The sequence below is a fragment of the Naegleria fowleri genome (genome assembly GCF_008403515.1).
Source record: "Naegleria fowleri strain ATCC 30894 chromosome Unknown tig34, whole genome shotgun sequence".
NCBI classification, from domain to species: Eukaryota; Heterolobosea; class Eutetramitea; order Acrasida; family Naegleriidae; genus Naegleria; species Naegleria fowleri.
Genome location: NW_025407966.1, coordinates 161,428 through 185,308, shown reverse-complemented (window position 1 = coordinate 185,308; position 23,881 = coordinate 161,428). Strand labels below are relative to the sequence as shown.

Below are 23,881 nucleotides of genomic sequence, written 5' to 3'. Positions count from 1 at the left end.
ATTGTACAGTTATTGAAAACACAATTTTGAATTTGACAATATGTGTCTTGTATTCTACAACACAAACGAATTCGGGCATAATTTGGTGTTATTTGGAACAGAAGGGAGTGCCTTTTGAACCTTTTTTCCATTTTTTGAAGTGGGTAATGGTCTTCGAAAAAATGTCTGAAAACCAAACCGCCCTCGGCGATGAAGACACTAATCACCTTCGCCATCACGCCTCTATCAAAGAGGTCGCTATTCGCCCGCATACTGCAAACAAATCTCTTTCTGCTCAAAAATCGGCACATGATAAATGGAGAGAAGAAATGGAAAATGAAATTCTAGAGGCTCCGTCTTCCGTCAATATAGCCAATTTGTCGGAAATACAACCAAGCCCACCCAGCATATACAACTCCCCAATGTTGTCGCAGCCAGAGGTCTCTAATATTACTACAACCTCTGGAGTCTCAGTTTTTAATACCTCAGCCATGACCGATGACCATTCTACTAAATTGAAGCGACATCATAAGCTCTTCAGAGTGGTAGCCTTTACTACCAACTCTGTCGAAGAAGTCCTTGCAACCGTCGCAATGAATGCCGATACGTTGTACGGTAGTAGAGTTGTCAGTGAATTAGATTGTATTATCTTCTTCTTCAAGTCGCGCAAATTGGCAAACCAAGCAATATCTGCTGGTGCTAAGTCCAAGCTCACTATGATACCTCAAACCGTCAAAACATCATTCCGTTATAAGGTCGACAAGGATTTAGACAAGACTAATATGCATTCTATTATCTCAACCCTTGGTTCTTCTATCAACAATATCAATTTTAGCAAGATGGATGATCAGGAATTTTGGGCTATTGGTACTAATATTGAGTTACCTGCCAATCATTTGAAGAAATTTAAGCTTTCCAAAATGAGAACAGATATCTCTCGCTTCCGTATTGCCTTTAATGGTAAAGAAAAAGATCTTCCTAAACTCAAGGGTGCCATTAGTTCCCAATGGAAAGTCAAGATTGAGAGTATCGAGTTGGCTAAGAAGATGGCTGTTGTTGGCATTAAAAAAGATCAAATTACCAATAACATTACCAAGTTCGTCCAAGTTGGTAATTATAGTTTCAGAAACCTCTCATTCTCTACTAGAGTTGCCAATTCTATCAGTCACAGAATGGAAGCTGTTGAAAAACAAATGTCTGAAATGTCATCAGCTCTCCAAAAATTGACAAAGGAAATGGTTGTCTGGTCTGGTAAAAAGGTCACGGAAGGCTTTAATAAGATCAACAAAGCTGTTGAAGAAATTAATCAAAAAATCAACGCTCTCTTAGGTACTACTACTCGCAACAAGGGTAAAAGTGGGCATAAGAAGGGCCGACATTCCCTTTAATGGACCCTCATTCTAAAAAGAAACTCCTTCAATTTAGGTACTGCTAATTTTGGAGGAGTTGGCTGGGTAAAACAATCTCAATTACTTACCTTAGCCCGCAAATATGAACTGGATGTCCTTAATATCCAGGAAACTCATTTAAAATCCAGTACGAAAGACTATTGGAATATATGGTATTTCAGATCCTTCTTTCGTGGCTACTTAGTTTACAATTCCAACGCCACTGAAGGTGATAATGGAGCAGGAATTGCTACTATTATCAGACCGTCACCTTTTATTAAAGTACTCCAATTCGTCGAACATATTCAAGGCAGATTATCAGAAGTCATTTTGGAACATAAATACCTAGGTGTGGCTCGCATTTTCAATTGGTATGGCCCGGCTAACAAAAACAAACTAGAATTCATGAATAAGGCTCTCAATATTATCAACATTTCTGCTCAAACAGCGGTCTTTCATGGTGAACGTATTGTCATATTGGGAGATTTGAATGCCAATACTAAAACATTCAATAAGGTATCTTATGCCGCCCATGAACGACTATTAATTGACCAATGTGACAAATTGAAATTCTTTGATGTTGTTCCTATTCCAAACACACCTTCGTTTTCTCAACGCAACAAATACTCTCATGGTTTTTCTCGCCCGGACCATATTATTACTTCCCACAATGATTATTCTGGTGTAGAAGATGTTCCTACTGCTTATTCTCACAAACTTTTAACTATCTCCTTCCCCAGTAATCCCATTTTAGACTTCCCAGAACAGTTCAACAAATATATTATCCATCCTAAAATTTTACAATCCAAGATGAAGGAAATTAATAACGATTTTGCTAAGGAAAACCCTGACACTCTTTTAGAAGCCCAAAATACCCTTGCTAAAATTGTGAAGAAATATGGTTCTCTTAGCACAAACAAGCCCTCATTGATCACTGATAATCGTAATGTCAGACAATTTCAGACTTTTATTTTCGATTTGAAACAATATCTCTATAAGCGTAAACATGTTTCTACTATCACCAGCCAATTTTTGAACAATAATTTTAGCCTCAACAATGTCAAGGCTAAATTAGAGGAAGCTAAAACCTCACTCAACAAGCTTATTGGATCTTTATTGGCTGACCGTAAACGGGTCTTTGTGAATAGAATTAACAATCTTAACTCTAAACAACCGTATTCTTATGCCTTCAGAAAAGAACTAGTCAGTCCTTCTATACTCAATGTAGTCCAAAGTAACCATAACTCGACAATTGTAGATCATTTTTCAGCCATGTTTAATACAGAACAAGAAGTGACTAAAACTCTCCCGGAAATCAAGAAAAACAATACTGTAGCCCAATGGAAATTCCATCATATCACTGCCAAAGAGTTGGATAAAGTTATTTCTAAGACAAAAAATTCTATGGCTGGCTATGATAACATTTCGGTGCCATTGTTGAAAATTCTAGACAACAATTCGCTCCAAATACTTGCAAAATGTATCAATCACACAATTGACAGTGAAATGGTTCCTAAAGAATTGGGTATCGGTATTCTACTCCCATTACCCAAAAATCAACATGCCTTCAAAATTATCAGACTTTAGACCTATAGTTGTATTATCCGTGATCTATCGTCTATTTTCTTCTATTATCAACAAACAATTCATGAATGTCCTTGAAGAGGCTAATTTAATCCACACTGCGCAACGAGGATTCATGAAAAAAGGTTCAACATTAGAACACCTTATCAGTCTTCGGACTGCCTTTGCATACAAATATCAGCACAAACAAGAAGTATTTGCTATGGCTCTGGATATCAAAAATGCTTATGGATCAGTAATCCATAAAAGATTTATCAGCATTCTCAAGAAACATGGTTTCCATAGCTCTGTCATTAATCTCTTGACATCCATGATCTCCAATAGCGTTATGAAAGTACTAGTCAACGGATTTCTATCCTCCCCTTTCGATGCGAATGTTGGAGTTCCGCAAGGCGATCCTTCAAGCCCGGCATGGTTTAATCTTTATATTAACTCCTCAACTAACATACAAGAAAAGCTTAAAGGAGTTCAAATATTTAATATTACCATCCTTTTATTATTATATGCCGATGATATTTTATTGATAGCTAATACTAAGATCGAAATGAATTCCTCTCTAAAAAGCCTCGGCCGTGAATTAAAGAAAATAGGACTCGCTTTAGCTCCCAAGAAATGCAAACTCTTAGCTATTACAGCCAAAGCCAAACTATCTAAGGCCCTAGTCACTATTGGACAGGATATAATTGCCACATCTTCTTCTATTGAATATCTTGGGGGTATATGTACCTTTAAGAATGATTTTTCTTGGTCCTCTGATAATCCAATCAACAAAATCTCGAATCAACTGGCATCAGCTAAAACTTCTAATCTATATCTCAACAGCATCACCACTACATTAATGTCCAAAATCATATCTTTGCCTAGATATGCCTGTAGTTTCAATGGAATCAATAAGAATTCTCTAGACAAAGCAGATATTATGGTTGCTAATTTTGTCAGAAAGGCTATTGGATTAGATTACACATTATCAAAATCAGTCATTTTTAATTGCAAACAAATTGGGGGCCTTGGTATTACTCGCCCCTCTACTTTATTCTCCATTGAACCTATTTGCACAGCAGTTAGATTATTCAACTCCTCCTCCACCATCACCAAAAATATTGCTTTGGCTGCTTGGAATGATCTTACCTTTAACGAACCATTTTGGAACCACGTGAAAAATATCGCGGCTCAAAATAATTGGTCTCTCCATTACATTGATGAACGGTATTCATTTGTCAATGAATACGAAACCCCTGTCGACCCTAGAACTGAATTACTAAACAACGATAGATCAACCATGAGCATCTCAGGCCTTGGAATCTTAGACCATAATAGAACCTGGCATCCATGTACCATCTCCTTTTGGAGCAATTATTCACTCAAACCCTTCCAACAACGACTATTATTTGCTCACCTACACAAAGCAGAAATCCTTAGAAATTTCGGAAAAGATTACCCTAATTGCCACATTTGCAATACCAAAGCCAACTGGGAACATGTATTCACCTCATGCACCATGTGTGGTCCGGAAATCAAATCATTATACACAAAATGGGACAACAGTTCCCTCAAATTCAATGCCCCTCTTATCAGACTTCCCTCAAACCATTCTCTCTCTTGTATTCCAATGGATTGGAATGGTAGTATCAAAGACGAACCTCTTCAACAATTAGACTTATCTCCCCCAGCTTTGACTGATTGGCTAAATGAAATATATCTCTCATTCGCTGCCTATGTTGGCAGTTGTTACAAAAACGCCACTTGGAACAGTTCAACTGTACTCAAGAAGGCTAGAAGATATATAATTAAACCCAAAACTGCAAAATTTGCAACTGCTTGGGAAACATTTAGCAGTCAGCTTGGCGAACTCAACTCCAACAACATCTACACCTCACACCTACACACCCATTAGACACACTATCGTCGGACAATTGAGTACCTATAATTTGTTTATTTTTCAATAAACCCATTCCTGTATTTTTTGAAGTGGGTAATGTGATTTGTACTTCCTAAAAGTCATTTCATAAATTTCAGCAGATCTCATGCCGGTGTATATACGGACAACAAATTGTGAGAGGTTTTGCTTCTGTTTGATGGTGTCTGTTTTCGCATTAATAACTATCATTCGACACCAAAAAAAAACGTTCAAGTTCAAACTTTTGTGTGAATTTTTTTTAAAAAGAACAACTTTGAAAAAATGAGACCTCTCACCGACGAAGAGATGGAAATTTTCTTTGACAAACTCACCAAATACATTGGAAAGAATGTCAAACAACTCATCAACGACAAATACTCGTTCCGATTTCATAAAGATAAAGTATTTTATTTGAGTAATCAAGTACTGCAATTTGCAGAGAATATCACGTTTGAACGACTGAAAACCATGGGTGTTTGTTTCGGTAAATTCAGCAAATCTAAAAAGTTTAAATTGGAGATTACTTGTTTGGATTATGTGGCCCAATATGCAGAGTATAAAGTGTGGGTAAAACCTCAGGCGGAACTCTCCTTTCTGTATGGAAATCATATTTTGAAGACTGGTCTCGGAAGGATGACTGAAGATTGTCCACAATATCAAGGAGTCGTTGTTTTGAATATGAATGATGTTCCGTTGGGATTTGGTGTTACAGCCAAGTCTACGGAAGAGTGTAGATATGTAAAACCAACAGATATTGTTTGTTTCCATCAGGCCGATGTTGGTCAATATTTGAGAGATGAAGATACCTCTTCAATGTTTTAGAGGAGTTTATTTCATTCCGTAAATTCACCATCATCATCATTCAGAGGCTCCGAAATGGGTTTATATCATTGTCCTTCTCTCATCTCCTTCTTTTAGCAGCTAGTGATGGATGATATTCTTGTTGAGCTCCATTATGGAGCTGTTCCGACGAGAAGTGTATGATTTGATTCTGTCATGAGTCGATGATGATTCTTTTGAATCTCTGACAATTTACCACCAAAATTACATCCATTTTCCCATCCACCATGTTCTCTTCCTTCATTCACTTTGCTCAATTTCAATAAATTCTAAACCTTCACGTATGGTGACATTTCAAAAGGAATCCCATCCATATGAGATTTGTGCTCATCTTGAATGCATTCAACAAGCCAATTTGAAAGGAAGCGTGTTTCCAGAAATGCAATCTTGAGGTTTTCAAATTCTATCATTCCACAAGAAAAATGCAATCAAACAGATTTCATGAATGTCATCATTACCATGATTTTGAAAAAGCCAATCCAGAGGATGCTCATGCGCATTTGAAATCATTCCTTAACGATCTGTTGGAAGAGGTTTTGATCGAACATGTATTTCCATATCTTGATGTGAGGACCATTCATATTCTGCAGAGCACTGGAAGAGTCTTCAATGACCTCATTCGGAAGCACGACCGAGTGGTTTATTCAAGAATTTTGTATCAAACCTTGAGGAATCGAAATATATTCCGAGATGGTCCTAACAGTAATGACAGAGAAAGGATTACCAAACTTGAGGAAGAGCTCTCTCTCTTGATCGAAAACCATGATGAACATCTCCGAGATGATCCTCATCCTTTCCGATCCTTATTTAAGGAATTCATGACCCAACCGTTCCTCCATTCCACTCTGCATTCTTCTGATTGGTATGAAGAGTTTTTTAGAATGGGAGGAACTGTGACATGAGTGTTTTTAAACCTTGTCGATTTTTGAGAGTTTTATTTGCAAGTTGTTATCACGAATTGAGAGGGGAATTTCAATTTGTCATCCATCAATTCAAGGTCATGTGTCATGTGTTGCCAATATTGTCCTATTCGGATCATGTCCATGCGTACTTTTCTCGAGAATATGTTCCTTTCGAGTCGAAACACAATAACACAATGCCACAAACACAGTCCTCGACCAACAAATGGCTGAAAGGTTTGAATGGACTCTATCAGTGGATTTCAGGAGTCATAGAAAGTGCTTTACGTGGGTCAACTTCATGTCATGGTGATAATGATGTTATCATTGTGAGTGAATGATGTACACCATTGCTGAGTTCACAACCTTCTTTAAAGATCCTGCTTGGAGAGCTCATGTTGCACTTGATGGACAATTTCGCAGAACTGAAGGAGAAACATCGAGTTCAACTCAATGAGAGAAGGACCATTTTGAGATTGGAAGGACTCTCAACAATCACAGTGGATTACAACTCCATCAATCCATCAATGAATGGAATGTTGTGTTAACTCCAACCTCTGAATATCTTGACGTCTTTACAAGTTCGAGTAGGTCCTGCTATGGAACAGATCCAAACCTTCCATCAACATTTGCAGCGTTACGAAAGGAACGTCTTGATATTGACATTGAAAATCCTTCGTATGATCATCTCATTCAGTACGACTTTACACCAATGATTCAAACAAATGCTTTGTGGAATGATTATTGGAGATATGCTCAAGAATTTTTGACGTTTACATTTTACAACACAAAGAGAAACCATATTGTTGTTTCGACGTCGAACCCTCAAGATTAATTGTAATGTAATGCCCAACTTAATTTTGCCATGTGATCCCAGTGTCGAGAAGAAGTTGAATATTTTGTTTTTGATTCAATTAGCTTAACGTCTTGGAATGAGAATTGTTGCAAAATTTTATATAGCGCGAAGTGAGACTGCCTATTCATATGACCAAATTGTCACCCATTTCGTCACTGAGAAGAACCACAACACCTCTTGAAGGATCCTTTCACTCGTTCGCTGAACCATTTCGAAAGCAAGCAGTACACAACGCTGTTGGCAAAGGCTCTGAGAGGACTCAATATGTGGTGAATACTTAAAACTATCAGGCCTGCCAAATCCATGTCATCATTGAAAGAATTAATGCCATGCTCAGCAACACGCACAATATAAATAATGTCTGTGGCTAATCTGTACACAATGACCCAAATACCAAATAGAAAGAATGGAAGTGCATAAAATAGTAATTGTTTGAATAAATTTCTCTCCTTTTCTCGTTTCTTCTTTGCACTCGAGGTATTTTCAACAATGGTGGTGTCACGGAACAATTTTTTAGTGTCTGTATAAATCATGATTCTCAGAGCAACAGAGCCCACCTCAATGGCAATATAAATCAAATTCTTAACCATGTCAGGAATGATATTGGCATAAAATACTCCTGCTGGAGTGGTATTCACTCCTAAATATAATTCCTCAATAATGATCCACACTACGGCAAATATTGCTGGAATTCCCCATGAAATAAGGCAAAATACTGTTTGAATCCACTTTTTACGTTGTTGCATTTTCAAATACCTTCCTTTCACTGTAAAGGGTTGTTGAACATGGGCGTCATGATTTCCATATTCTTCTTCTGGTGTTCGTGGTGGAGTATTCACGGAATTCATGTCGGAATTGGGTGACACAAGTCGACTCTTTTCATTCTCGTTATGATAGGGATTAGATTGGTCACCACTGTAAGGAGCTGTTGCGGTTGAGGATCCATTCGTTCCATAATTCGACGCACTTTGTTGGTATTGGGAATCTAAGCCAATGGATGATCTCTGATTTGATGAGTGCGAATAATTTGAAGATTGATCATCTGCCGAAGAGCCAGAAGGCTTAATACTCTTAATTGTTTTGTAAATACATAATGTGAGAAGCAATGAGAAGATACCACTACTAATGACAAACATTTCTGTAATCTCAGCCGTGATATAAATCGGAATTGAGAAATAAGGATCCAATTTCAACGTTTGAGCTTTTGGTAAATCTTGAAACAGAAAACCTTTGATCAATCTCAATGTATTGGTTGGAAAATAAAAGGCAGTAAACAATAAATCCGAAATGATCATACACAATATGCAGAAAGAAGTTAGTTTTGTATAGAGATGTTTCTTTGAGGTCAAGGATTCAATGACACTCGGGTTTGAATTTTCAAATCGAGCCAACATGGCCTTCTCATCCTTCTCTGCTTTTATATTCTTCTTACATAAATTAATGAGAACAAACAAACTACACAGGAAACTGAACATGATCATACAAATACTCAAAATATTGGCAATTTCTTCGGCTAATTGTAATGAATCCGTTTCGGGTTGTTGCTGTAGAGCCGTAAGAGAAATTCCATCTTGTGGTAGTAATTGAATTTGTTGTTGATAGTGATGATGATGATTTTGGACCATTTCATAACGATGATAACTGTTGGTTATTGATGATGATGATGAAAAAGGCTGTTGGTGGTGCCCGATCAACAATTCCCAAGCACTCACAATTAAATTGTTCAAGAAAGTACTCCATAAAGAATGATGAGAAGGAATTCCATCCTCGTGAACAAAAGAAGTAGTCATGTCGGTGGCAGCAGAAGAAGAAAACTCGGTTTGGCCCATCTGTTGACGAAGACCAAGGAGCAACGACGACATTTTTCAATGAGATGATGAGAAATATTAAAAACGTTGTTCAAGAAAAATCTCCAAATCAACAATACCAAGTCAATAGCCACAACGTCAAACTCTCCTTTTTGAAAACTAGTAAGTAATGGCGTCAGTCGTGGTTTGAACACATGTGTGTGATGGTCCTGATGAATTTGTGGAAATGATATTAAAAAGGAAGGATGAATGAATTTGGCTTGATGGGTTCAGTGCACGAATTTTGGAAAGATCCTTTTGAAATCAAAGAAGCGCACGATCTTGGTGTTTGGAATGTGTACATAAATGGCACGCCGAAAGTAACTCAAGAGTAAAATCATGAACAAGAATTTCACCAAAAATTGCTCGAAATTTGTGACAGATTTCACCTGGAAAGTTGTAAAATATCATGGAGAATTTACGAACATCCTCATTATGCTTATTTCACAAACCTTTCTTCCACTCGCGAAGAAATACATTCCATCTCATGAGGTGACGTTTTTTGCACATTTCCATTGCTTCCACACGAATAAAGTTGCAGCAAGGGAATAGTTTGTAAAATGTCTCTTGTTCTTTTCAGCAACTGTTGTTTGTTTTTGGTGAGAGTTCGTGCTTTTGATTTGTGATTTTCACAAGTAGTGTCACCAACGGCATTCCTTTCAGAACAAAGGTGTGAGAATTGTTCAAATCTTGGACAATCTTCTGAATCGACTTCAGCCGGCTTTACACTATCCATTAATTTCCACAACTCCACAAACAGCGCACACAAATGTTCTAATTGATTAAGGTCATATTTGATCAAGTTAACCAGCGCTTTTTTAAGACTCTTTTTAAATTCAAGCTTAATCCAGTACATCCATTTTTCCTCTACCAAAAGTAGATGTATGGTGTGTGTTTGTGACGACAAGAGACTATGAAGAGCTATCAGTACAATATTTCGTACATGTTTCAAAACATCCTCTTTTGAGAATCCAATAAATATTCGAATTTTGTTGCTGTTTGGTAGAATGAGTGAATTCTTAGGAACCCTTAATTGTGGTGTTTCTTCATTGTGAAAAAGAGAATAAATGGGAAGCATAGCCTCTTTGGTATGATGCATCTGAATAAAATTCGTAATCCATGAAATGACATGTTTGAATGGACGATGTTGATGCCTCTTCCTCCAACATGTTCTCAATTCATTAATAATATTTTGATACTTTCCAAATGAAGTGTGTTGTTGCATTTGTAATTGTTCAGATGTACTGATGGAGCAAGAAATTTTAGAATCACTTAAAGAGAATGGTGAATGATTAAGAATAATTTTGGTCAACATTTTTCCAACATGGCAAACAGTCACCACACTCTTATCTTGAGAGACCATTTGAAAAGGAACATGTTCATCACCTCCAAAGGCTTTCTTTAACTCATTCCTCAAATACATTCGATGATTTGCCTTACTCCAAGAAAAAAAGCAATTGCAACTCTTTGAATCTTCAACTGGACTAGAATAATTATGATGACTCTCGGGACATGATGACTGCTCGGCCATATTTTTGAAAGTGCATGAATGTGAGTGCGTTCGACTCTGATTTTCATTGTTTCCATTAATTTTAATACTCGAGAGGAATTCCATCCTTTTGGAGTAGTCATCCAGAAATAAATGATGATTCCGAGTATTATTACATGCGGACGGCTCCGATGGGTAAGGATGATTCACGACAGAAAGATGATGCAGAAGAGACTCTTCAAACGGACACATCGACATTTTTTAAAAAGGCCATCAACAACGGTTTTTTTTGGCGCCGTCGTTAGAGAAAGACATCCCGCCATAAAAAATACAACCAAAAATAATAATCAAAAAAAGAGATCATTCAAGCGCCTTCGTGCTATGAGACTACGTGAAGGGTATATATCAAAGAAACGGACATCATCGACACCATATTTGAACGCTTACACAAGTGAACACCATTGAAAGTGAAGAAAATGACAGAGTTACCTAGTGTTTTTCCAAATACAACAACCCCGAGAAGACAGGACAAATCAAAATCCTTGGACTCGCTTCTGGAGGAGTCTCCGAATGGCTCAGATTCTTCCTCATCTCCTGGAGCGAGCAGTTGCAGTAGTGAGGAATCTGCTTCTCCTTCCTCAAAACTTTCTCCAATTATTATTGACCTGACAAGTTGTGTAGGTTTTTTTCATTTCAGTATGACTTCAAATAATGACCTTATTGGATCAAATTTTCAAAATGTTTTGAATTGTATAGAAATACAATGTGGTGAGAGAAGCAGCCTTAGCGAATGGTTGGAAAATTCGAAAACCAACCAGCAATGCAAAAGATTTTACTGTTTTTTGGATGGATCAGTCGAGTGCTCCAGACAGAATCATGAAATTGAGAACGTTCCAAAAGATCAATCACTTCCCAGCCATGGGAGGAATATGTCGAAAAATTCCCTTAGCACGCAACATGAAACGACTTCGAAAAGCATTTCCTGAAGACTTTTCTTTTCTTCCCCACACATGGGTATTGCCTCAAGAGTAAGTGTTACTTGGAGTATTCTTAGATGTATCTGAACTAACGATTTTAAACTTCTCGAAATTCAAATAGATACTTTAAATTCAAAAATAGCAAGAAAATTATTGGAAAAACGTACATTATAAAACCAACTGCAGGTTGTCAAGGAAAGGGCATTGTGTTAACACAAGACCCAACCGATGCCGAAAGATACGGAGATTGTGTGGTACAGCTCTATGTCGATAGACCCTTTCTAATTGATGGATATAAGTTCGATTTGAGGGTGTACGCTCTCGTCCTCAGTGTGGATCCTCTCAAAATCTTCATGTACAAGGAAGGACTCGTTCGTATTTGCACCGAAAAATATAAGGCACCCTCTAGCTTAAATATCAAAACAGATTGCATGCATCTGACCAATTACAGTGTCAACAAGAAGAGTGACTGCTTTGAATATGATCCAAACAATTTTTCCGTTGGCAGTAAGAGAGATTTCAACTTTTTAAACAAGTACCTCGAGTCACAAGGCCATAGTCCAGACAAAGTTTGGGACAGCATTGCAGACATCATTATCAAGACCGTTCTCACCATTTATCCACAATTGCTGCATCAGTATAGAACATCTCTCACACCCAAACACGGTGACTTTGTGTGTTTTGAAATTCTCGGTTTTGATATTTTGCTTGATGAAACTATCAAACCGTGGCTCTTGGAAGTGAATCATTCTCCCTCATTCAATACGGACACTCCTCTGGACAAACACGTCAAGTTAAATCTACTCACAGAAACCATGAAAATGTTAGCGATCAATCCCAATGAGAGGATTATTGGGATGAAGATTGAAAAAGCCATGTCTCGAGAGAGAATTACAGGTCATTACAGCAATGATGTTGAGAAGATTGTTGAAAATATGCCCTCACGAGAGGAAATCATCGCTACTCATACCAGAATTGAAGATGAGGTCATGTCAAAAGGAAAGTACAAGCGAATATATCCAACCTCAACCACCACAGCCCTGTACTCCAAATTCATTGAGAAGGCAAGTCAAGAATTCACCTCTGCCCAATCCCATTTCATGACAAGTTCAGCACTCAACAAACAAGTTTCACTCAGTAATGTTTCAAATAATATTAATTCGAATCATCCTCACTCACGTATTACTCATGATAGATCCAAGTCGGCGTCTGAAGTTGAAGGAAGAGGAAGAGCAAGATCTAACTCCTCGAGCAGTACAAGAGCAAGTGACAAGCAACAAATCAGAGGAACTACAAAACTTCCCTTAATACGAGCCAAATCAGGAAGCAAGATTCCTCCAAAATCAGCCTCTGAACAATCCAGTCGATGGTTAGAGAAGCGGAAAAGTGCCCAAAATAGGCCTAGCTACAAAATTTCAACCAAAACTCTAAACTTTCCATCCGTGTTTGATCAGGTGTTCTTCCCTGAAGATCGTTGTGACGAAACAGAACATAACCATTTGATTGATGAAGAGGAGGCAAAAGTGTTGGAACTCTTGGCTGAATCTAATAATCTTCGAAAGAAATTTCAAATACTCACCAGTGTCAATAAACATTGGAGCCCGTAAAAGTGTACTTCTTGTAACCGTTTGGATCAGTCCGATGGTACACAATACAGTTACCAGTACATGATGTTCAAACGTAAGAGTTGTGTGCACAGCATGGCCCAACCCTCACACCACACAAATTAAGGCAATCCTTATTGAGGTCCAAAAAATGTTTCAAAATCTCTTTCTGTGCTTTGGTGTAACGAAATCAAACTCTTCCTTCTCCAATGCTTCAGAATCATCCGGGACGGAACGAGCAAGATCCAAATCGTGGTCATCTGCTTCATCATCAAGCACCAAAAAGAAACAATCATCAGTGATAGCCGTAAAGCATCATTCGGAATTAAGAAACTCCAAAGATCCATACAATTCTTCGTCCCACTCACTCCATTCAGAAACCTCCACAGAACCAAAATATATTGTGGCATCTCTGGAGGATCTCAATGAAGAAGATTATTCTGAGAATGAACCAACTACAGCCCCACCACACACAACTAAATCTTATAATTATCGGGAGAAGCAATCGGCCTTAGATCAAAAAATAAGAAAGAAAACCACTCAAAAAAGGCAGTCTGTGTTGGTGAGTCATGGCTCCATTTCTATTTTGTGTAAGGAAGGTACTATAGATCCGCTCACTCCGACGACTATTGAATATACGGTAGGTAGTGGGATTAAAATTTAACGTAATCTAAATGGATTCTTCAACGCTCATGCATAATTTATGCAATATTCCAATCTTGGTCATTACATTTTCGTGGCATACACGAAAGCTTCCTCAAGGAAAATTCTATCTTCGTCTCGATAACAAATCGAAAAAGAAAGCAGCTAAAATTCAATTGGAGTTGAAAGTATTCAAGAAAAAGAGTTCTGATGAACTTAATGAGGAATCCTCATCGTTCATTAATAGTAATGGAGCACACTCGACGTCAGGAAAGTCCATCACCTCAACCCCTCCTTCCAGCAACAGTAGCAGCATTAATGATGTTTACATTCATCATATTCTAGAGTCAGACGTGTCAGAAATATTTGCCTTTACCACTCCCCATGCAAACAATAGCATGTTTCTATCTATAAGTTCGATTCATGTTTTTTCAGCTCCCAAGTTTTTTCTTCAACTATTCCAAGATTTAGAATTAGAGAAAATTAATGAAGACCAATTTCAAGTGGTGCCACAAGATACTAAGGCAATTCGTTTGGATGAAATGACTCCTACTGCTCAGGAAGATCTTCCTCCCTTAGAGGGAGTAGAGAGAGTGATCTGCGCAGGCAATGGAAAGGATGACAAGAATATTGAAAAAACTACTCCAGATGTTAAAACTTCAGAGATAGAATCTTCGAAGGACGTGCCAACCAATGGCAGTATCGAGAACAATTCTACAACTCTCCAGAATGATGCTTCTCGAACTGATGCAGCTAGCGTAGAAAATTCTCAAAATGTCTCGACAAGCTCTCAAGCAGTTGCATGCCCTCAAGAGAGCAAAATCATCACTCCAGTTCGCAAAACTTTTCACATTAAAAACTTACAGAGTAGTGGAGGCAAAGAGCTCAGTCATTATATCAAAAGAGCGGTTGGCAAAACACAAAGTATTGATATTGATAATTTTCACATTGATATTTCTGGCGACATTAGCATAGGAAGTGACGAAGAAGAAGAAAATTTTGAAGATTGTAACTAGAGAATTCGATAATTGTATTATTACTAATGTCCATAAATAGTATGTACTTGTTACTAATAGTAAGGAAATGACAGTTTAGTTGGAATGAAACATACCAAATTTTGATTCAACTCAGAAGTGTCGACCTCCAACAACTCAATGTAAATTACTGCTTGATGGCTGACTGTTTCACTGGTCTATGTTTTCGTTGTCGTTCTTCTGGTAATTTCATGATTTGTGAATGAAGATCCTTAACAACAGTTGTATCTAACCGTTCTTGATAAGAAAGAGCTTTTTCTAAATTCTTTTTTTGTTTTTCCTTTTTCTTCTTTGATTGAATTTTTTGAATACCTCTTTTCTTTGCCAATTGTGATGGGACTACACTTGCACTGTCTTCATCATCGTACTGATTCACCTGTTCTCCAAGAGAATTCATGGAAGACAATTGATTGGCAATAGAATCCAATGTTTGTTGAAAATCATTTGCATTTTGTGGAATTTTTTTTTCAACTTCAATTTCTGGATTCAATTTGGAGGATTGTTTCTTTTCTTTTTGCTTTAATTTTTGTTTAATTTTCTTCTCTTTGAACCGAAATTTCGGTTAAACAAGCAAGCCATTTGTTTCGTGGAATAATCATAATAATAAAACGATTAAAAAGTCCGATCGGAATGGTTGCAATTCAATAGTTTCAATATTTCATTCCGTAATGAATAAATTTAAATATTTCAATGAGATCATCGGTTTGTCACAAACAACCAAAATAGGTGTGAACATACTTGATGCTGGCATTTTTTTCAACTTTGTTTTTGAACTGCATGCAAAAGGATGATCCAAACCACGACATGAAATAGAGTTTATGCATTATTGAGAAAAAAACAATTTAGATTTAATAGAACACAATAGAGGTATCCAAAAATTGATGAGAAAGTGTTAATAAATACAGTTGGGGAGGGAAATGATTCTCCTTTGAATCATTTAGGTCAGTCGAGTCGTGTCAAACATTCAGATTGTCAAACACCTTTAATAAACATCCCAGTAAGTATATATAAGGTTTGCTAAATCAACCAATCGACGAATGAAAATTATTATGAGAACATGAATGATTGTTAATGAATTATGATTACAGGTAAAAGAAAAGGAAACTATATTCGCCAAGAAAGAATACACACCATACAAGCAGTACTATCCACCTGTTGAATTTTAAAATTCCGAAATGTTGTTGTCATCATCATGATGATTCAAATAAATCCACACATACTGAAAACATGATGCTACGAACCATACTAACCATCATCATCGTTTGATCCAAAAACTGTGAATTGCCCGAAAGCCGCACCGTTTGCCATATTTCTAATGCTTATATTTCTCGATGAAGAATTTCTAGCGTGTTTTCCAAGTTGATGAACAAAAGTTGCGTCCGAGAGAAGGGAGCAATTTCATCCAAATCACCATCATCATGACATGAAACAAACAAATTTTCATATAATAAGATGATTACACTCCACCATCATCAAGTTGATAAATAATCATAACAAAATATATACCTTGAAGAAGAAGAAGAGGAAACAGCATTGAAGAGGCTCATCTCACTCGATCCATAGATTTTCATCACTGAGCTCGTACTCGTTGAGAACATTCTTATACATGATGATGAAGCTCTACCTGTTGTGGAAGAAGAAGAAATCAAAGCCGAAGCTCGTTTGGCCAATGCTCTCATGTGGTTTCCTCGCATTTTGAAAATTTTTTGTTTCAAAAAGAAAAAAATTTACAATTTCATCGTTTGCGCCTTAGGTCAACCTTCCGATGGTGCTATAGACCACAACTGGTCAAGAACCAATGAATTGATTGATCAATAACATGATCAGAATGGCGGAAACATCAACAATTAGTTCTTTTCAAATTATTAAAATACATTCTTGTTGAACAACAACAGAAAATTCTTGAAAATAGTTTACAAAGTATGTTCTGGATTTGCATTACTTTCAAACTCAGAGAACTGTTATTCACGGATAATCATGGATACTCACAATTTGGATAATATTCCAAAAGGAGATTATTTTGACTCACAATCTATATGTTTAAGACCGAAAGGATTGCTTAAAGTGTTTTATGAAATTGAAATCGATGAAAAACACAAAAAAACCATCTACATGACCTTTTCACCTGAATCCTTACCACGTGAGAATACTCCTCTTCTGTTTGAGGACTCTCCTCTTCTTTCATCTCGAGTAATGAGTGTCAACCACTCAGAAGACAATTTCTGTGATAACATACAGGAATTATCTCCTCAATTAATGCAAAATGACACCCTTTTTAAACCATACAAATGGAGATCCGTCTGGAAATCGCTTGTGCTTTATCTTCTAACCATCGTGATGGTCATTGCAAAGAGTTGCGATACAGTTTTATATGTTCGTTTAACCTATGAAATTCAAAATTACATGTAAGTGAGCAACAATAATGGCAATGTCAAAGTGGACCTTTTCAACAACTTTTGTCAATCTTGGCATATATAGATACATGTTAACAAACTTTGTCAATGTGGCCTATGTGATTATACTCTTCCCAATTGTGGTCATTCAAAGATGGAGAGGAAAAATTACAAAAGCCATGAGAGAGTAAGTAGTCTATGTAGATGATTCAGATTTTTGTTTCAACTGTTCATCGAAAGAACACCTCAATACAAATACATTGTGATGGCCTTTCTAGACAATGCCACTAATACACTCTCCACAATTCCTGCTGCCTTTTTAAGTGGAAGTGTGAACACAATGCTTTCTCAAGCAGTCGTTGTGTTAAACATTGCATTTAGTTTCGTCTTCCTTCATGCAAGATACAACTCCTTTCACATGTCAGGTGTCATTCTAGTCATTTGTGGATTGGCTATTAATGTTTCCACTCTTTGCACAAAACGATTCTGGTCAAATTTCAGACTCTTCCTATGACTTGAACTGGTTATGGGTTTTATTGTTATTTTCTTCCAACATTCCAGCAGCAGCAAGCAATGTTTATAAGGAAAAATGCTTAAAACAAGAACAGCTCGACGTTTGGCTTGTCAATTATTGGGTCTCCGTTTGGCAAGTGTTATTTGGAATTTTGACCTCATTGTTTGTGTTTGTTCCACTTCCTGGCACTGCGTACTCTGATTGGTTTGGAATTACCAAATATATTTGGGGAGGAATTAAGTGTAGTGTGGGAGTGAACACCATCATGGATGGTCCTGTACCGGATCGATGTGAAGGATTTCCTGCAGTGTTTTGGATTGATTTGTTTTTTAATTTCACCTATGCAACTTTGGAGGTAAGTTCACTTTCGAAGCAATCTTTTAAAGAAAATTGACCTTTACATAGTTATATGTATTTCAATATGGAAGTTCCACCTTAGCTGTGATTGCAGCTGTTTCGAGGTTGGCATTGAGTAATTTATTCTTTCTTGTGAAATTTATTGCTGGAGAAGCGTTTGAATCTCAACTTTCCTTATTTGATGTCATCTCCTTAATCATTCTTGTAATGGGAATTGTTGTGTATTCCCTGACAAAAGAACGCACGGCTCAGAAGGACGATACATTTAGAAAAGTGCAAGAAACCATGTATGAACGCCTTTGTAATTATTTCAAGTCACTGAATCCTTCACAATATTTGAAAAATCAATTCAAAACAATATTCCAATCTCCTCATGAATAAAACAAAACCATTTGTTTTCTGCTTTCGAAGGGGTGCATGATTTCCTTCAATACTTACAAAAAATTTCACCATCACCATTTTCAACATGAACCAACAACAACCACCCCTCAATGAAAATGTTCCTCCAGAGATTACACCTGAAATGTTTAAACAATTGGAGAGGAAATTTGTTCCGAGAATTATTCTGAAAACTGGAGCTTATGGGTTTACTTTAGCGACCATTCTACTCGGAGGCTTTTATGTGATGAACGCATTGACAAGAGAGGATTATCGATATTTGGACACTGTTTCGGTAGGTTTGAGAGACTCCTAATCTTGATGAGTTGCATGAATGATGATGACAATTATTATTTGTAAATGTTATGCAAATGTATTGATGTCTTGTTGGATCTACCGATTTATTTGTTCATCCACAAAACATTCCGAATCTCCATCATGGTGTATCGATTATTTGTACATCCCATCTTCCAATGAAATAGTATCATCGAGACCTCAAGATTAAAGAATTCAAACAAAAGTATTACCAACATCATCCCGGACTGATTCCAACACCAACCAAGATGAATCAATTTATTGAAAAGATCAAGGAAGGAGAAGTTCCAAAACAACAACCGGAATCCAACCAAGAACAACAAACCAAGGAAAAATAGACTTTACAGTCGCCATCTCATCACGATATGATTCATATCATCGTTTCGTTGTATCATCATTGCTGGTTAATGGGAATTTGAGTGTGTATTCTACACCAAGAGACTCTCCTTTTTAAATCAATCATCAAACAAGAACAACATCCGTATGGATGATTTATTAATCATCACGAGAAAACATTGTACACCATCATAACATCACTTTTGAGGTCCTTGACTTTAACTCTCGGAATTGTTGTATGAGGTGATGAATAAAATTCTTCAAAAGAAAAATACAACAAGACGATTCTTATACAATGCCTTCCGTAAAGATTCAAGAAGTTACATCCACTGAAAAGACACTCCGTATTGCTGCTCACTCACACATTACGGGTATGTAGAAGATAAAATTGAATACAATCATTTAATCATTGTGTGCCATGCAAATATATTGCTATGGTTGTTCGTGTTTTTGAATTCGGATGACATCATGACGATGGAATCACAACAATCACTCGTGTATGATACAAATAGGCCTCGGATTGGATCCAATCACTGGAAAAGTTGCCAGCAATGAAGCTGGAGGCTTAGTTGGTCAAGAGAGTGCCAGAGAAGCCGCAGGAGTGGTTGTCGATTTAATCAAGTCCAAAAAGATGGCTGGTAGAGCCTTGTTATTGGCTGGACCTCCAGGAACAGGTTTGTATTTAAATAATTATTGTTTCCCGATATATTTGGAGATCATATTCGGAAATGTTGAATGCCGCAAACATTCTACACTTTAACACATGTTTTATCAATAATTACATATTCAACTTGCATTCACAACAAAATTCGAACAAATGACATTCATGAAATTTGTGAAATTTTCGTTCAATACAACCATACAGGTAAAACTGCAATTTCTCTTGCCATTTCACAAGAATTAGGAAAGAAAGTACCCTTCTGCCCAATGGTCGGATCTGAAGTATACTCATCCGAAGTCAAGAAAACAGAAATTCTCATGGAAAACTTTAGAAGAAGTATCGGAATTAGAATCAAAGAACAAAAAGAAGTCTATGAGGGAGTTGTGATTCAACTGACGCCCGAAGAAGCTGAGGATGAACTTTCTACAAACTATGGAAGCAAAGTGATTAAGCATGTTTTAATTGGATTAAAGACTACTAAAGGCACAAAAACTCTAAGGTTGGATCCATCCATTTATGAATCCATTCAAAAAGAAAAAAGTTCAAATTGGTGACGTGATTTACATTGAAGCTAACAGTGGTGCAGTGAAGCGAGTTGGTAGATCCGATGAATATATTGCTGAACATGATTTGGAAGCTGAGGAATATGTGCCAATACCAAAAGGTGACGTTCACAAGAAGAAGGAAGTTATTCAAGATGTTACATTGCATGATTTGGATGTTGCAAATGCTCGACCACAAGGAGGACACGACATGTTTAGCATTATGAATAGCATGATGAAACCAAAGAAAACAGAAATCACTGAAAAATTGAGAACCGAAGTCAACAGAATTGTTAACAAGTACATTGATCAAGGTGTTGCTGAATTAGTGCCTGGTGTGTTATTTATTGATGAAGTTCACATGCTCGATATTGAATGTTTCACATATCTTAACAGAGCTTTGGAGTCTACTCTTGCTCCAATTGTCATTTTGCCACGAACAGAGCAAACTGTAAGATTAGAGGTACAGAAATTGTTTCTCCTCACGGAATTCCAGTAGACTTGCTTGATCGATTGCTAATTATTAAGACATCTCTCTATAGACTCAATGAAATTGTTCAAATCATTGCTCTAAGAGCCAAGACGGAAGGCATCCAATTGGCACCAGGTTCTTTGGAAAAGCTAGGAGAAATTGGTGATAAAACATCACTGAGATATGCCGTTCAATTATTAACTCCAGCAAATATTTTGAGCAAGACAAATGGAAGAGAAGAAGTCACAGCTGAAGATATTGAAGAAGTGCACGATATGTTCTTTGATGCCAAGACAAGTGCTGCTCACTTGAGTGAACATGGATCTCAATACATTGATCATGAGCAATAAATAAATAAATCTTATTTGAAGGTGTCATCACTGTACATTTGTGTGGGTTTAAAATAGGAAGGCCTTTCATTCCAACACAATACCAATTCTCTCTCTGGCCTTGCTATTTCCCATTGAGCTTGCACGACGTAATAGCGCTTTTGCTTGCTCTTGTTGATTCCTCCTTTCGAGAATTGTTGCAAGATTATACATGGCATTGTCACTTCCAAGTTCTGCCCCTCGTCGAAACCATTCGATTGCTTTTTGCTCGTCCTTATGAAGACCTTCACAACCATCTTCATACATTATTCCCAAATTGTTACAGCTTTCAGCATCTCCATTAAGGGCAGCCTTGTAATAAAACGATGCTGCTTCTTTTTTGTTAGCTGGAATGGACTCATACTTGCCCGAATAAAGCATATCAGCTACAATCCGTTGAGATTTGACATGTCCCAACGTGGCAGCTCTGTAGAAAAACTTGAAAGCGATGGTAATATCGGCAGTCACACCTAACCCTAACCTGTACATGTTGCCAATATTATACATGGCATCCACACTTCCTCGATCTGCAGCTTCATGCAGTAAATCCAATGCCTGGTCATATTGTTTCTGCAATAATTTGATATATCCCAAATTGTTCAAACCGTTAATGTTACCAAGTCTCGCAGACTTTTCATAACAAATGGTAGCCTTTGCATAGTCACGAACCACACCTTTTCCTTCTTCGTAAGCAATTCCCAAATTGTTGAGAGCATACACATTTCCCTTGTCAGCACTTTGCGTGAAAAGTTCAACAGCTTTGTCAGGAGCTTCCTCAACTCCTAATCCTTTGTAGTACATGACACCGAGTTCATTCTGTGCTTTGGCATAATTTCTTTCACATGCCTTCTTTAGGAGCCATGCTGCTTTCTTTTCATTCTTCTCCACACCCTTTCCTTGTAAGAGAAGAGCAGCATAGTTCGTCATGCCATCCAAGTGAGCCATATGAGAGGCCCTTAAATAAAATTTAGCTGCCGTCTCAAAGTTTTGTTCCACAATGAAACCAGTCTCATAGAAAATTCCCATTTGGTTGAGAGCATCGGGGTAGTCCTGAGAAGCTGATTTAAGGATCCATTTGACACCAAGTCGAGAATCTTTTTCAACTCCAACACCATCAATGAGCATTGAGCCTACGATATATTGTGACCGTGCTTCTTCTAACCGTGCTGCGTGTAAATAGAGTCGATAGGCCATTTCAAAATTCTGCGTCACACCATGTCCCATATAAAATCGGTCAGCTGCCAAAGCAAGATTATTCTTGTCGTCAAGATCAAATATGTCAATATCTGGATATCCTGACACTATGCCTAATTTATGTACATTGGCATAGGCAGTTTGTGCCTTGAAATACGTAATGCTCACTCCTAAAATTGTCGTCACATTGTCCAATTCTTCTGTGAGCTTTTTTGCCTTCTTTGAGAATCGTATATCTACAAACCATTTACACCGTTGAATTTTAGAAAGGAGGGTATGTACTTTTGTTAATTGTTGGTAGAGTAACTGGAGAGCCTTTCCTATTTGTTTGTCATTCGATTGTTTAATTAAATCTCTTCCCCAGTGCGTCACTTCATCCTACATTGTATATTTTAAATCCAAATGGTTGTCCAAGTCAGAACATCCACATGCTTTACATTCTCTACTCACCTCAATATGTAACAATCGTATATGAATAACATTTCCATTTTTCTTCAGTTTTGAATCTTTCAAAGCCTCACTAATGCTCACAATTTTCTTGACAAATTCTAGCAATTCGTCAAATTCTATTAAGGGTCCACCCAACAAGGGTGAATTTTTGTCACTTTGTGTTTTTGTTTGTTGTTCATGTAGAGTCGGTATCAGAGGGTGAGCAACTTTTGGAGCATTTTCCAAATTCGTTTGTGTTCCACCAACATCGCTAACAATGTCCAACCTGGCTCGATGAGATCCACTCGGTTGTTCCACTCCATGATGTTGCATTTGTCGTGAAGAGATGTGGCTTGAGATCAGTTGTTGTTGTGCTTGTATTGACGGGGAGCTACTGTTGAGGGTTTGTTGTTGTGAAGTGGTAGTCGAAACCATCGTTGGCGTTCCCTGATTCCGAGAACTATTAGAAGTTCCTCCTCCGCTATTACTATTGTTGTTGTTATTTCTTGACGATGACGTCATCGCAGGAGGTCCCTCTAACACTTCATGTCCCTCCTTAAACGTTACATTACTACTCCCTCTGGATCGAGTCTTTACCTCCCGATTCGTGGATGAAACCAATGCCGAAGCTGGCCTCACAGTAGACCCTCCATTGGAAGCATTGTCAAAGTTGTTCTGCGTTCTTGCTTTCTGTTGTTGTTGTTGATGAAGAACAGCCTTACTATCTCTCTCATTCCGCGTCACTGCTGCATGGTGAGTGTTGGCGGCGAGTATTGAGGAAGACATTTTTTTGCGTATTGTTTTTTCGTAACGAATTGTTTTTTGGAATTTTGCTCTGGGCGCCAAATTTGGCGCATCGTGTTGCCTGCGAAAGAAACTCTCATTG

The 23,881-nt window shown here is 37.5% G+C and overlaps 13 protein-coding genes across 13 annotated transcripts; 8 read left to right on the top strand and 5 right to left on the bottom strand.

Annotated features, from left to right (window-relative positions):
- Positions 1-161: 161 nt before the first annotated feature.
- FDP41_003398 (uncharacterized protein) lies at positions 162-2,954 on the top strand (the record flags this gene model as incomplete). Its single annotated transcript, XM_044706697.1, has 2 exons — positions 162-1,335; positions 1,405-2,954. 2 exons carry the CDS (start codon positions 162-164, stop codon positions 2,952-2,954), a joined length of 2,724 nt encoding a protein of 907 aa, XP_044562119.1.
- A 61-nt stretch (positions 2,955-3,015) lies between these two features.
- FDP41_003397 (uncharacterized protein) lies at positions 3,016-4,845 on the top strand (the record flags this gene model as incomplete). The annotated part of the gene is made up of 1 exon (XM_044706696.1): positions 3,016-4,845. One exon carries the CDS (start codon positions 3,016-3,018, stop codon positions 4,843-4,845), a length of 1,830 nt encoding a protein of 609 aa, XP_044562118.1.
- A 285-nt stretch (positions 4,846-5,130) lies between these two features.
- On the top strand, positions 5,131-5,670 carry FDP41_003396 (uncharacterized protein; the record flags this gene model as incomplete). Its single annotated transcript, XM_044706695.1, has 1 exon — positions 5,131-5,670. The coding sequence occupies one exon, from the start codon at positions 5,131-5,133 to the stop codon at positions 5,668-5,670; it is 540 nt and encodes a 179-aa protein (XP_044562117.1).
- Positions 5,671-7,595: 1,925 nt separating this feature from the next.
- FDP41_003395 (uncharacterized protein) lies at positions 7,596-9,305 on the bottom strand (the record flags this gene model as incomplete). Its single annotated transcript, XM_044706694.1, has 1 exon — positions 7,596-9,305. The coding sequence occupies one exon, from the start codon at positions 9,303-9,305 to the stop codon at positions 7,596-7,598; it is 1,710 nt and encodes a 569-aa protein (XP_044562116.1).
- Positions 9,306-9,729: 424 nt separating this feature from the next.
- On the bottom strand, positions 9,730-10,821 carry FDP41_003394 (uncharacterized protein; the record flags this gene model as incomplete). Its single annotated transcript, XM_044706693.1, has 1 exon — positions 9,730-10,821. The coding sequence occupies one exon, from the start codon at positions 10,819-10,821 to the stop codon at positions 9,730-9,732; it is 1,092 nt and encodes a 363-aa protein (XP_044562115.1).
- A 434-nt stretch (positions 10,822-11,255) lies between these two features.
- Positions 11,256-13,363, top strand: FDP41_003393 (uncharacterized protein; the record flags this gene model as incomplete). The annotated part of the gene is made up of 3 exons (XM_044706692.1): positions 11,256-11,456; positions 11,536-11,807; positions 11,878-13,363. The coding sequence occupies 3 exons, from the start codon at positions 11,256-11,258 to the stop codon at positions 13,361-13,363; spliced, it is 1,959 nt and encodes a 652-aa protein (XP_044562114.1).
- Positions 13,364-13,511: 148 nt separating this feature from the next.
- Positions 13,512-15,018, top strand: FDP41_003392 (uncharacterized protein; the record flags this gene model as incomplete). The annotated part of the gene is made up of 2 exons (XM_044706691.1): positions 13,512-14,000; positions 14,113-15,018. The coding sequence occupies 2 exons, from the start codon at positions 13,512-13,514 to the stop codon at positions 15,016-15,018; spliced, it is 1,395 nt and encodes a 464-aa protein (XP_044562113.1).
- A 145-nt stretch (positions 15,019-15,163) lies between these two features.
- FDP41_003391 (uncharacterized protein) lies at positions 15,164-15,787 on the bottom strand (the record flags this gene model as incomplete). Its single annotated transcript, XM_044706690.1, has 2 exons — positions 15,164-15,579; positions 15,775-15,787. The coding sequence occupies 2 exons, from the start codon at positions 15,785-15,787 to the stop codon at positions 15,164-15,166; spliced, it is 429 nt and encodes a 142-aa protein (XP_044562112.1).
- A 494-nt stretch (positions 15,788-16,281) lies between these two features.
- On the bottom strand, positions 16,282-16,730 carry FDP41_003390 (uncharacterized protein; the record flags this gene model as incomplete). The annotated part of the gene is made up of 2 exons (XM_044706689.1): positions 16,282-16,378; positions 16,543-16,730. The coding sequence occupies 2 exons, from the start codon at positions 16,728-16,730 to the stop codon at positions 16,282-16,284; spliced, it is 285 nt and encodes a 94-aa protein (XP_044562111.1).
- A 283-nt stretch (positions 16,731-17,013) lies between these two features.
- FDP41_003389 (uncharacterized protein) lies at positions 17,014-18,681 on the top strand (the record flags this gene model as incomplete). The annotated part of the gene is made up of 5 exons (XM_044706687.1): positions 17,014-17,441; positions 17,515-17,616; positions 17,670-17,814; positions 17,867-18,298; positions 18,349-18,681. 5 exons carry the CDS (start codon positions 17,014-17,016, stop codon positions 18,679-18,681), a joined length of 1,440 nt encoding a protein of 479 aa, XP_044562110.1.
- An 85-nt stretch (positions 18,682-18,766) lies between these two features.
- FDP41_003388 (uncharacterized protein) lies at positions 18,767-19,331 on the top strand (the record flags this gene model as incomplete). The annotated part of the gene is made up of 2 exons (XM_044706686.1): positions 18,767-18,973; positions 19,161-19,331. The coding sequence occupies 2 exons, from the start codon at positions 18,767-18,769 to the stop codon at positions 19,329-19,331; spliced, it is 378 nt and encodes a 125-aa protein (XP_044562109.1).
- A 293-nt stretch (positions 19,332-19,624) lies between these two features.
- Positions 19,625-21,354, top strand: FDP41_003387 (uncharacterized protein; the record flags this gene model as incomplete). The annotated part of the gene is made up of 5 exons (XM_044706685.1): positions 19,625-19,700; positions 19,842-20,003; positions 20,195-20,489; positions 20,569-20,869; positions 20,929-21,354. The coding sequence occupies 5 exons, from the start codon at positions 19,625-19,627 to the stop codon at positions 21,352-21,354; spliced, it is 1,260 nt and encodes a 419-aa protein (XP_044562108.1).
- Positions 21,355-21,420: 66 nt separating this feature from the next.
- On the bottom strand, positions 21,421-23,781 carry FDP41_003386 (uncharacterized protein; the record flags this gene model as incomplete). Its single annotated transcript, XM_044706684.1, has 2 exons — positions 21,421-22,944; positions 23,017-23,781. 2 exons carry the CDS (start codon positions 23,779-23,781, stop codon positions 21,421-21,423), a joined length of 2,289 nt encoding a protein of 762 aa, XP_044562107.1.
- Between the last annotated feature and the right edge of the window lie 100 nt (positions 23,782-23,881).